General features: G+C 39.3%; 1 protein-coding gene across 1 annotated transcript; it reads left to right on the top strand.

The window, feature by feature from the left end:
- The first annotated feature begins 4,168 nt into the window (after positions 1-4,168).
- On the top strand, positions 4,169-9,250 carry LOC137977645 (uncharacterized). The gene is made up of 2 exons (XM_068824931.1): positions 4,169-4,766; positions 8,312-9,250. The coding sequence occupies exons 1-2, from the start codon at positions 4,281-4,283 to the stop codon at positions 9,125-9,127; spliced, it is 1,302 nt and encodes a 433-aa protein (XP_068681032.1). The 5' UTR covers positions 4,169-4,280; the 3' UTR covers positions 9,128-9,250.
- Positions 9,251-13,493: the final 4,243 nt, after the last annotated feature.

The following is a 13,493-nucleotide window of genomic DNA, read 5'->3' as shown; positions in this document are numbered from 1 at the left end:
ACATATGTGCAGTTGGTAGATCATTGCACAGACAATGCCACCTAAATTTCTCAGGTGTCTGTAAGAAAAAATTGCTTAATTAAAAATCGAGGATCATTTCTCTCGTTCAACAACAAACTTTATTCAAAAATAACTGGAGAGAAAGGAGCTTGGCCGCAGATGGCAAAAAAATGTACAAAGGCTCTGCACGTGCGTTTTACATTATGATAAATTTCTTTGCCATGGCCAGAAATCTCTGACACGCGCGCTCAGTTGATACAGCCAACAGCCGCAGAGACTTTACTTCGAAAACAAATTTAAAATTTTGCTTACCTCCTTAATCCAATGCAAAACACAAATTCTTCACTGTCAATCCACTAGACGAAAACGAAGTCTATAACATCCATAGAATATCGTGGGTTTCGAAGATGTCGTCGTGGCGGTTTTCAAGTTTATTCATGGCGATAATTCTTTGATTGCCCCTGATGTCACGGCGGCCATGTTGGTGGAAAGAACAATAGCGAAAAAGTCTTTTGGGAATTTGACTCTATTATTATGCAAAACTTGACTACAATATGGCCGTCTTATCACGTGAGTGCAATAAAGAATACTGTAAAAAAACAACAGTATGGCGGCGGAACGAATATAGCTTTACCCGCTTTCGCTAAACACGTTTCTGCCGAAACCTTCAGAGTGTATCAACTTTGTTCAGTGAGGTTTTTAATCTATAGAAGCCACACTTTCAGATTCTGTAAATAACATTTTTCGGAACTTAGAAGCCGATGCGGTTTTAAGCTTTGTTTCGTAGCAAACACTGTGTGCGTCACGTAGGTATTAAAAGATGGAGAACATATGAGGCGAAGTTTAGGTCTGAAAATTTGCTAGAAAATGGAGATAAAAATCGATAAAACTTACCATGTGGTGAGCTGTTGTTGTCTTTAATACGTACACGAAGTTTCGGGTAAAATGGTCCCCGTTCACCTTCCTCCATAGTATAGTGTCAAGGTAGGAGACTGAAGCCAGCGTCGGGACTCCGATCGACCCAAAACAAGCACGATTTTTTTCGCGAAAATCGAATCCAGTCGCTACATAAACACGCCAGGCTCGTGGAACATGAATTTCTCTAAACCATGAATCCACTGAAGCATCTCCAGGTAGCAACGCGAAGCCACCAGGCTCCGTAGAACTTATAAGTTGACCTGCTAAAATTGGCGTTGTCCTCGCAGTGGCCAATTCAAAATGGCACTGAACTCGGGACGCCTGGTGACGAGTATAATAAGTTCTGGAGGGAGAGGAGTCCCAAATTGCTAAAAACAAAACTCACTGAGCAATCTGGGACTCCCCTCCCTCCAGGGGGACATATATTCCCCTCGGAAGTATCCTAAAAGCTATAACCTCAAATTTGAAGATTTCAGGCCGTCGTTGTGCAGAGTACCACAAAAATATGAGCTAAAATGCGTGCCGCACGTGCAGCACGATTATTTTTCCACTTTTAACCAATGATATTTGGGAGCTTAAAGCGACGGTAATACGAGCGACAAAAAAGTCCAACTTGTCTCGCAGCATTGCTGCGAAACTAGTCGAAAAGCGATGTTGCGCGTTTTAAATCCCACGCACAACCTGTCTCGCAGCAAAAAAATGTGTTGCAAGTTGCTGCAGCGTGTTGCAGAAAGTAGAGGTCCGTTCTACTTTTAGGCAACAAAATCAACACTTTTTTTTTTGTTGCGAGACAGGTTATGCGTGGAGTGTAAAACGCGCAACGTCGCTTTTCGGCTAGTTTCGAAGCAATGTTGAGAGATAAATTGGACGTTTCTGTTGTTCGTATTACGTGTTATGTTATGTTATGTTATGTTGTTATGTTATTTATTTGTTTGAGCAGGTTGAAATTTTGGCAGCTATTCAGCTGATGTGGTCCTGCTATACCCACCCACCCATATACTCAGAGAGGACAGCCACAATACAGGGAACTTCATCCCCTACTCTTCTCGAATAGTGTGTGGGTTCTTTAACGTCCCACAGGGGACTAATGAACATGGAAGTTATTTGTGAGACGGGGCCTACTGTTTCTAGTCGTTATCCGAGAAGACTTAAAAGTCTAATCATTTGCGGATGTAATTACAAAGGCAGCACTTTCTCCTCAGTTATTTAAAGCCCCTGAGTGTTGGTCCGGCCGGAGTCGAACTCACGACCTCCTGCATGGCAGCCCGATGCTCGACCAACTGAGCCACCGGTGCGCTACTGAGCCACCGTAGTTTAAGTAACGAAGACTGCGACGGCAACGAGGACATCATCTCAAAATATAACTTCACGTTATTATAATCATTTCGTGACTATTTCAACCTTTTTAAGTGACAAGGGTGTGGTAGTTCCTCAAAAATGACACTGGTCGTAACATTGCTTATTTTAGGGTAGAAAATGAAACTTTATCCTCAAGTGGCTATTTGCAGACGACGACAAAGAAATGGACAAAAGTGAAAAAGGCACGTGCAGGGCGTGCAAAGCTATTGTTTTGCCCATTAAATATGCAAATTTGTGACGTTCTTGTTGTCGTCACTGTTGTCGCTGCTTAAGGTGGCCCAAACCAGTTTCAACACTTTCAAGAGACATAAGTCAAGTCATAAAGTGTTGTAGTGTCAATCCTTCTAATAAGAACGTTTCTTTCAAGAGTTGAGGCTGGTTTGAGCCACCTTAAGCTCCCCATTCTTGTTTTGAAACGTTCTCTTTGACGACTGCGTCGTAAATCAACCCATTTTCTACCTTGAATTCACTTTTATCGTGAATTCTTAATTTGCTTTGAATTCACTATTATCGTTAGACTGAAAGCTTCATATGGATTATGGGAAATGGTCAAATATTTTTTTAGACAACCCAAGTGTATGGACATAGGACTCCAACCTGGGAATGTTGTAATTTTGTACGTCTTTGAAAATATTTACTCGTGCTCATTTAATCACGCTAACCTTTACTGATAACGCGCTTTTCTAAATCGATGCGTTGCTAAAATAACATTTCCTCTACACATTCTTATTTCGCATAGCTTGTACATACGTCCTTTCTTTTTATAGTAACATTTTGTATCATTTCAGCATTTTCCAATATCCTGTAGCTAAAAAGATCCACTAATCTTCTTTTTGTTGATATTAAATCAAACTCTACAAAAAATCAATGCTGCGATTTTACTGTTGCTTCTGCAGGTACCGGAGCAGAGATTACGTAAATCAAAGAAACAAAAGACAGAAAACAAAACAACTCCAAATAAATACTAATCTCAAGTGACCAAAAATACAATGCTTTCCGGTACTTGCAGAAAGGCCCGATTTTACTCTGACATAAGCTCTCGTGATTCTTAATTGGAAGGTATTTTAATCTTTGAATCAATTATTCAAGGTATTCTTGAAAATAATCTAAAGCCTTTTTAACCAGTTCGAAAATGAAATTTTTTAGGCAGCGAAGTCGGTGTTTTAACAATACTTTTAATCCACCTCAAGCGGGATTTTGCTTTCATTTCATTTAAATCGTTTTCATGGGTCAGTAACGTTCTTCTTTCCTGTCCGAAACGAAGATTCTTATATCTCTCGGCACAAACCGAGGTAGTTAGATGGCCTTTGGCCATTACGACGAGCTGCGTCCGGCCGATGGCTAGCTTCCCAGCAAAAAATAATCAAACCTAACTCAATGTGGATATCACGCTTCTAAAATGCAAGGTTGACGATCTCGTCTTAATTTCCCCTCAAAGCGATAAAAAGTGCTTTGTCACGACAAGGGAATTCATACGTAAAATTAAAATACCGGCGTTAACCACAGCACTATTATTCCAACAACCAAATCCACGTTTGCTTTTTGTAATGAGAGAGAAATTTGAAGAATGCCGGAATCCTGTCTTTGAAAAGACTTCACAAAGACGTGCCAAAAGCAGATTTCCAAAACACAAAACAGTTTTAAGAAAAGAATAAATTCAAAGCTTTTAGTCGTATTTGATATGGAATGTGTTTCAGCGACTTTTTAAGGAAGTCTGTTTTTCTCAATTTGAAGATGCTTTACACAACACCGGTAAGTGCTGATTAAGTACTTGACTCATGATTCATATTTCTGGTTTTTTGCTAAACAAAAGATCGCGCTTAAATTAATCAAGTCGATTGTTTTCCATATATAGAAAACGTCACACCTATTTGTTTTAATTTCCGCCGGCTTTCTGATTTTGGCTTGATGTAAGTATCAAAAGCAATTCTTTTATTGACGACGGGCTCCAACTTGCCTGGAACAACGTTGAGTTGCCTTTCCATCCCGTAAGGCATATAGATATGGCGTCGATAACGCGAAGGCAAATTTTTGTTCGGCCAAGGGGTGAAATAATGACTGTGTTAGACTGGCAACAAGTTTCAAACGGAACAAATGATCAATTTACAAATGAGACTTGTTTAGACGCCGAGTTCTTTGAAAGAGAAGATCGTCAAAGCAAAATTGGGTATGTCTGTGGAAGTTACGAATTAACGCTTGATCGCATGGAAGACTCAGACAGAGAGAACAAAATCACAGAGTTCGTAGAGACAGAAATTCCAGGAAATGCGCATGCTTACGAAGAAAAGAGAAGTGTTTTAACCGTAAGTCTTGAACCCAACGAGACAAAAGAAAAGCCAAGGATTGCAGGAGCACCGCCGACCGTTGCAAATGTGACAGGGAAAAAGAAAAGTAACCCACGTCGTGAAAATATCACGGAAAGCAGTAGGATCAAAAAGCGAAGCAAAGGAGCACTCGATACCTCGCTTGCAAAGCTTCGTCACGAAATGGTAAGTCAGATAACTGAACCCTAATGGTTATAAATATCTTACATTCAATCTTGCACACTCGCTTCTTCGAGAATCCATTAGCCCGCTGACTAATTTTTTTTGTGGCGCGCGAGGTTTCTGTCATCGTATTCGTTTGGCGTTGTCTTTTTGGCTTCAGTAATAAAATTGTTTTTTTGCATAAGGACGGGTATAAATTTGACATACATTTGTTCTTGTCGCGTCAGGCAAGCAACCTGACACAAAAGCCATAAAATTATGTTGAATTTGCATTTCATTGTTTTTCTGCTTGTAGATCCGACAAAAGAAAATTTCTTTTAGTTCATTTTCGTATTATAACACTTTACATGCGGAGCACGCGAGGAGCTTTCCATAATCCGCCGTTGTAACCAGCACACAGGTGTCACTCTTGATACTTTGAAACAGATCTCCTGGAAGAGGAGTGCACTCGGGAAATGAACTAATTTCAAAGCAAGCGCGAAGTAAATACCGCCGAATAATCCAGTAGAGCCCGTTCGCAGTGTCAGAATGTTTTTTTCTTAGCGTTAAGGCATAAGATAGTCCTTGATAAAAATCGACATTAATATGAGATATATCAGATTGGGACAGCACTTGTGGATACTTTTTAATGTGACTGTGATCCATGATTTTTAGTTCACGAAAAATTTAACTTGCGTTAGGTGTTTGTTTTGTACAAAATGATTTAATCCTTCTCTGTGTAGCAAAAAAATTGTTCAAAGTGTGAACGTTCCAATATCGAGACGATTCAAAAAATATTCGGCAAAGACACCACGGCACAAAGTGGGAAATGAGAATCTTCAAACTTATGTAGGCAAATTAATGGCAGATAGATAGACAGACGGTCATAGCCCTTAAGTTTGACAAAAATTCAAAGCTTTCCTGACTGGAAAGCGTTCACCCATCTACAAATAGGACAAAGTTACCAGCTGATTTTCAAATCTATAACGACGTTACGTAGATTTGCGGTTGTATTGCCGACTGGAGTCGCTAACGTCCCAAGTCGATTCGTCGACGTGTTCTATGTACTGTTATAGCACGTTTCGCCTCGTGGTAAGTTCCACCCGTTTAGGTTCGCCCCAAATGCATTTCGAGTTCTTCAGTTTCTCCTGTCGTTTTAAAAACTAATAGTTGTCTCGCTAGTGGTCGTCGCAAAGTACAGCAATGACGCAGCTGAACAGGGTAGAACTCTACTTTTCAAAGGTCATAATGTTAAGAAAGAAGTATTCTTTCGCTGTTTTCAAATGCCAATTTGTTTGGGGAAGCCCTGGTCAACATTTGTTTTGTCTTTTTATTTTCAAACTGAAAGTAAATTCAATAACAACCAAACGTCTTTTAATAAAACATAGTTCTCAAATTGAAGCACTCTCATGCATTGATTAAACCTGGTTACTGCAAGGAGCTGTTATGTTACTGTTAGGAGCAGGTGTAGCTTAGTTGGTGAGTGCGCGGCTTTCAGAGTAGGAAGTCCGCAGTTCGATCCTTGGCGACCTCAACCTCTATTCCGACTTTCCTCTGATTCGTGTAGGTATAGCTTTAAATACCCGTAAAATGGGGCACCGACAGAACGAAGGAGGTAAAGTGCGCACCGTCGGCTTCCATTGATACTAGCCGCAGAGCTGATGGAACTACCGACAGAAAATAACGGTGGTTTTATCTTTACCTTTTTGAACGCATTACTTACTTCTAGTATTCAGCCTTTTTGCCGCACTAATTTCAAGAGCCATTTATTTTTCTAGAAACGTTTTTTTTTTTAATTTTTCAAGTGCGGAGGGGCAAACTAGAGCGGGTCGAACTCGATAAGGAGCGAAACGACTCATGGGTTTCCAAGCAAAATGTTGGGAAATGACTCGATTCCATTGGATGGCCGTGGTAACATAAGTCAATTTTGAACTTTTTAAACAAAAGAGAAAATCTTTCCTTTGCAATCGTTTTGGAGAGTGGACATCGGCGCTATTGAAGAGATTAAACGCAAAGTTTATATCAATCGGGTTCCCCCAAGAGACGAAGCAAGAAAAGGAAAGGAAATATCTACTCTACTGACCATGTAGGCAAAGTACACCAAAGGGTCGTATAGTCTTTCAGAATATTTAGAGACTCGTCTCTCCATTGCTGTTTCTTTTCACTAATGTAATAGGTTTATCACAAGGGTCTCTCAAGATCCCATAAATTTCCATCCCAAATTACATAGGGCTAAGCGTTGAATATCCTAACTGTTAAGTCAGCACAAATCTTCAACAAACAAAAGCCAGGTGTCGTGGATCATTCTCTGTATTAGTAAAACGTGCTGAACTGTTGCAAAAGTCCTCTAAGATTGAGTAAAATCCTGTGTGTCAATTTTTGTTACGTCAAAAGAATGGGCTTTTGTTTGCAGAGATAGTTTAGTTTTTGTCCCAAACTTAGAACAAGAGGATTCCAAGAATATTCTCGGCCGTTTTCCGCTAAGTCAAGGCAAACAACTAGTTAATTCTAGCTTCATAAGAATCTCGGCCTTTTAATCTCACGGTAAACAAACGGCATATTTTTCGAATTAAAACTTATGAATTTGAGCACGTTCGTGCTCAAAAAAGGAATGTTTGACGCATGTTGCACAAAGGCAATTATGGAAAGCCGGATTCGCGATTTCGGCCAACAACCAAATCAAATGCCCGTGAAAATTATCTCTTTCTAATTCTATTCTCTCTTTTGAAAACTTGCGTGATTGTTATGACTGTCCTCAACGAAATACGCTTAAGGAAAAATTTTTTTCACAAAATGAGATAATTTGAGGTGGAACTTCGCAAATTCCTGTCAATAGCGTTGAAGTAAGTGAAGAGTTTCAATTGAGAAAAACTGATCTTTGCAACAATGAACAAAATATGCACTGAAATAGAGGGATTGACCCACAAACTTATACTCAACTCAGCAAGGAGGCATTAAAATGGCCATTTACAAGGCGTGGTGATTTGGAATTGTGTTGAATGTCAGATGGTTGTTTTGTGGCTTAAAAAGGGGTTTGTCTCCCTGACTAAAAATATCATTGCGCTCGCCCTTGATGGCAATCGGTGTGTAGGAGCCATTTCCTTTCCGTAAGCACGGCTCCCAAACGAAGGTTCCCAGTGAAAAAGAGAGTATTTTCGACACTTGTCGATTCCAGAGTACATTGCCATTCCTTGCACGATAGTTCTTTACGCATTTGTTGACTATTTACTATCAAGTGCCTTCAGTCCTATAGAATATCAGAGAAGTGCTCCACAACCTAGTCTTTAACACGTTCGTTTCCAATATTTGCTTCTTCAACAATGCTATAGTACTATGAAGAGTTTATGGAAGAAAAAGTTTGCAGTATTATTTATCAGTCAATTGGCTTGCTTTCCTTTCTAATTTCAGCGAAATGTATGCGAGTTTTTTTGCCCTCGAGTACGCAGACAGACCTCGTTTCCAGGGCTTTTTCGCCCGCTCTACTCGCGGCAATAAAAAGCTCTGAGAACGAAGTAGTGACCCATGGTCAAGATAGCAAGTAAGAGCTTTCTCGTTTGATTTTCTCTTAGAACTCGTTACGAAGGCAAGACATGGCGCTAATGGAGCAGCTCCTAACCCTGAACAACAAGATTCAAGATTTCAAGCTATCACAGTGCGCTGTTTTGCTCGACGGCTCATCAGATGAATCAGATGATCCAGAGACCCTCATGGAAAAGCCGCTGACGCCAAAACGCTGGCACAGCCAAGGGAGCTTGCGTTTTGATCGATCTGGCCAAACGGAGGAAGTTATGGAAAAACCACTGAACCCAAAACGCAGGAGCAGCCGAGGAAACGTGGGCCAAAACTATGTCTTTAGCGAGAGTAATGACCAAACCAAAGAGTTATCACTGAAACCGAAGCGTTGGCGGAGTCAAGGTAGTCTCCTCTCTGATCATCCCAAGCAAGACATGGTAAAATGGCGGTGGAGTAGCCGAGGAAGCCTGGGCTCAGATGATTCCGATCTTTCAGAGATGTCCATGGAACAACCGCTGTGTTCGAGGCGCGGGCTCGGTGGTTTTAGCCGAGACTCAGACGGAAGTGATTATCACAGCGCATCAAATCGGTCCTCCATGACAACCGGGAGCAATCCTTCTCTTAGCGGAAGTGACGTCGCAAGTAGTGACAGCGGGCATGAAAGCTCCATAAACCTTAAATCCGGCCTAAGACAAAAAAAAACCAGGTTGGGATCAGGGGACCCGAGACGTGTTTCATTTGGTAATGTATGGGAATACAGCGAAAGTGATGTCATACTTCCGGCGCAACCTGCTCGGAGATATTCTGATTTTCGTGTGGCTGAAGTCAAGCCTATCATGACTCTCAGTAAGCGACAAAGCACAATATGGTGATGATATGTTCCAACCATGAGATAAATCCTGTATCAAGGACCGTTAGCTACAAATACAGGCCCATAATTCTTAGTCTTTCAGTTTATTCTAAAGAGGGACTGGAGTCTAATTTATAGAGTACAGAGACCCTAAAATGTTAATTTCAGTTTTTTTCTTGTTTCACCTCTTAATAGACCAAATCGACTAACCGATTTGGTCTACTTGGACTCTCAGTGTACAAAAAAAAAAACTAAAGTGAACAGTCGACGATAAAATGTTGTAGTCTTTTATACGTTATTCCGTCAATTATGAACATGTTTTCCTTGGTGTTTATGCATTACAAGTGTTCTCTTTTCCAATCGCTGAAGTATCGGAGGCGCAACACAATCTGTCTGAGACACAGACTAAATTTAGAATTGTTTTTGTTGTTTCGTTCGGTGTTACGAAGTAAAACAAGCAACCTCAATGGTTGTAAGATGAAGAAAAAGGAGATATAACTGTCGTTAGTTGTTACAAAAACATAATAACCAGCTTGTCATTGTTCTTCAGAGGTCGATAACAACATTGTGAAAGTCTATACGAGCTTCCGTTGGGTTTTTAGGGTAGGTTTTGCATCGATATATTTATGGTAACAAGTAATTATTTCTAAAGGCCATTTTAAATATGCATTCAACACGTTGTTGAAGTAAAATTCGTAGGCGTTTGAACTGGTCGCTCTACATTGATAGCGTGTTGAATCAATCATAGGCTCCTTAAATCGTCTAACGCCGTTCGCGAAAATGCTGATTGGTGTTAAACACTCAGCTTAGCGGTTACAAGAACAAGCGCATGCTCGCAAGACTCTATAGTTTCTCGTTACAGGTTCCATTCAATCGAATTTCCTTAAATAGGCGATTGAGTCTTCAAAGTGCTACTATGATGAAAAAATGACTTCATTTTTTCTTCATAGTTTGAAAGTGTGTTTGCTTAACACCTGACTGGCAACTAATTCTGATCTTTGATTTTCATCCGAAGGCTGTTTACTTTGAGTGTAAGTTTTGGATTTCACGGTCCGCCATTATTCACTTTCAAAATCGAAAGACTGGACGTCAGAGAGTTGGATCTAGGGAAAGTAACGTTATTTACACAATTGCGCAAAATGCAGCTCAAGTTATTATATTTGCAAACACGAGTTTAGAAGCCTGAAAGCCCGAAAATAGCTCCCGTGTTGCAAAGTAATCCAGCCGTGTACAGAAGCATTGCGTTCTTAAACTAGTGATTCTTTGACTTCAATTTCTCCTCGATGGCGGACCATTAAATAGGAAAATTCCAGTTAAGATTATCAGGTGTCTTTTTTTGTAAATAAGGCTTAATTTAAAATTTGGGTCACTTTGTGTTTAGTCAACATTGTTTTGAAATCCAAACTGAAAAAGAAGGATTGTCTTTTTTGGTCATAGTAGCACTTTAAGAGAACATCCACTAAAACAAGAAAATGACTTTAAATCACGTGACATAATGTTTACAATAAATATTGTTCTCAATTTTTCTAATGTACGCGTTTGTATCTGAAATAAATAAATCTCAAAAAACTCTTGTTTTGGTTTTCAAACTTCCCGGGCGCCACCATCTTGAATAACTGTGATGTGCCGTGGTTGGCCAATTGTTGAAACAATAGGGCAAACCACGATACGTCACAATTATTCAAGATGGTGGCGCCCGGGAAATTTGAAACTGAAAATAAGCGATTCTAAGCTATTAAGGACGCTTTCCTTTTGACAGAACTGACCGGCCAGGACTAACTCTACAAAGCCTTCAACTAAACACTCATCGAGTATGATATATACTTCTCCAGCAGAATGCGAGGAATTATCATGCAAGTGTTCCTTCAAATTGCTGCATTTTCTTTGCAAACTGACGGGACAGGACGGCCAGTTCTGACAAAAAGAAAGCGCCCTAAAATTCACTTTTTTCGATACAAAAACTTTTTTATAGAAAACTGTCTATCAAATTTGATTACAAACATTATTTTCTTCGGTTTTCAAATATTCTTTAGTCGGAGAGGAAGTTCCTTTAAGACGAGCCTGCCTTTAAACAAGTCCCAACAGTGTGCCGATGTCACATATGGGTGTAAATGCAAAATATAGTCGTGCATATGAATTTTTAAGTACTGACTCAGATTTTCCCTAAGCGTCTGTCAGTGTGCTTAATATATTGCAAGTTGCAGACAACTGAGTCATGCTGTAACGAAAAAGAATTTATTAACATTTCAGTTTGTTTAATTTGCGTTCAGAGAACGTGCAAACAAATTTACAGATTTGTTTTAGGTTTTTTAAAAGTTTACCCACGGAAAGTGACAAGAGGCAGACACATTCGTCAACAAGCTTTGCAAAGGAATATCCAACATGGATTTTCATTGGGTAAAAAGTTCTAAGCCTTTGCCCTTTTGGGTGTTAAATTTATTGCTATTTGCAGACAAGTCATTCTGTGACGAAAATAAATTTATTATTAACAACTTTTCATTTAGTTTAATTTGTGTTTAGAGAATGAGCAAACAAATTTATAGATTTGTCTTATGTTTTTTTTTAAGTTTACTCGCTGAATGTGACAAGAGGTGGATACATCTGTCAACAAGCTTTGCGGAGGAACTGAGAGGAATTTCTAATAAATATGTAGTGGTTCAGAATAAATATAAATTTTATTTTGGAAAGGTAGAAAAATTATTTTGGATAGGTAAAATCAATTTAAAACGAGAAAGTTGACCTGGCTTAAGTTCAAATTTGTTGTACAGCCTGGTGGGTGACAGGCTCTTGGTCCAAGTAACGGTAAATGTTTCGAGTCCAGAATGACACGTATTCGCCGGGTGTGAAATAAAGTTGAACTAAGGATGGGTCGTGACAAAGGCCCTTCAGGCCGATCATCAAACGTCATGTGGCAAAACCAAAGCTGAATTAATCGGGTAATGACTCTCGACCCTCCATTAGCAATAGTTGTAAGGCGAACGAGCTTGTTCTAGTACAAACTAAGGAATTCAAAGCTAACCCATTGCTTTCATCCTTCTGCGGGTAAGTAAGTAAGTTAGTAAGTATCATTATTTATCCTCGGATTTTTCGAGTAGCTAGTAACTAATATCTCCGAGCATTAAACAGAACAAATTTAACAATCCCAACTGGCCGGAGACAAACCAGTTGGCTATTTACAAGTGCAGCCAGGAAATTAAATTAGGGACTACCTGGATTTAACGAGTGGTCAGAACGTGTCTTGAACCCCGCATCTCCGGATTTCAAGGCAAGACCCTAACCACTGGAGGTCACTGTCCCAGTGAACTGGGACGTTGAAGCAACATACCCAGCGCTCCAGAACCGACACATAGTTTTGCAATTGCTGGTGTGCAGAGACGATTGTTTGTCGAGACAGCTTTTTTATCTAATAGTGTTTTACTTAATAATGTGACTCAGCCCGGCTTGAATAATTCCACGTTAAAATAGAAATGGGAATTTCAAACTCCTTTTGAAAGCATTTCTCTTCTTCTCCAAGTTGGTCACAGAAGTAACCAGTAAGATCAGGAGCTCATAACTAGGAAACTACTACAATGCCAATACTAGGTCTACGTAACGGCATTTTCACAGATCATGCTATTCTTTATGCCTGATTCACCCCAACGCTTAAACATGTTTAAAAGCTGTTTAGTTAAACATAATTTCAAGTTGTCTTCATGTGTACTGGTTTTTGTCCTCTACAAATTTAGCACAGATCAAAGCATACTTGTATTGAAATACATGCGCTTTTGATCACCTAGCATGTTAAAAAGCTTTTGATCACCTAGCATGTTAAAAAGCGCACTATAAATGAATAAATTATTATTATTATTATTATTATTATTATTATTATTATTATTATTATTATTATTATTATTATTATTATTATTATTATTATTATTATTATTATTATTATTATTATTATTATACTCCTGATCTCGTGCAAAAGCCAGTCCCACATTTTTCCGTGACTGATTTTTGTTTTGTTACTCCCCCACAGGTTCATTAATTCAAAAATGTCTTGTTGGTGTGAATGTGGTTTAATTAGACGAGTTTGGCTTGTACTATTGCATGACCATTCTCAATCCCACGGGTAATAATTTCTCATACAAGGCTTGTGATTCGTTGGAACGGTCTGGTTTCGCGAGAATATGAATGAATAAATAATTGAATTTCGTACTGAAAACGTGAAAACACCGTTCCACAAATGAAGTTGTATTCTCCTAACTATGCGCTCCAGACCGAAGAAAAATAGGCCATTTTACAGTTGTTTGCTCAGTGACCTAGCCTATGAATGGCTGCGAGGCTGCCAGTGACCTTGTCTTAAATTGTGTTATTGTAATTCTAATTAGTCTACATTAACATTAAAAAAG

The sequence above is a fragment of the Montipora foliosa genome, chromosome 11, assembly GCF_036669935.1.
Source record: "Montipora foliosa isolate CH-2021 chromosome 11, ASM3666993v2, whole genome shotgun sequence".
NCBI classification, from domain to species: Eukaryota; Metazoa; Cnidaria; class Anthozoa; order Scleractinia; family Acroporidae; genus Montipora; species Montipora foliosa.
The sequence above is the reverse complement of the archived record's forward strand: the minus strand, read 5'-3'. Positions and strand labels throughout refer to the sequence as shown.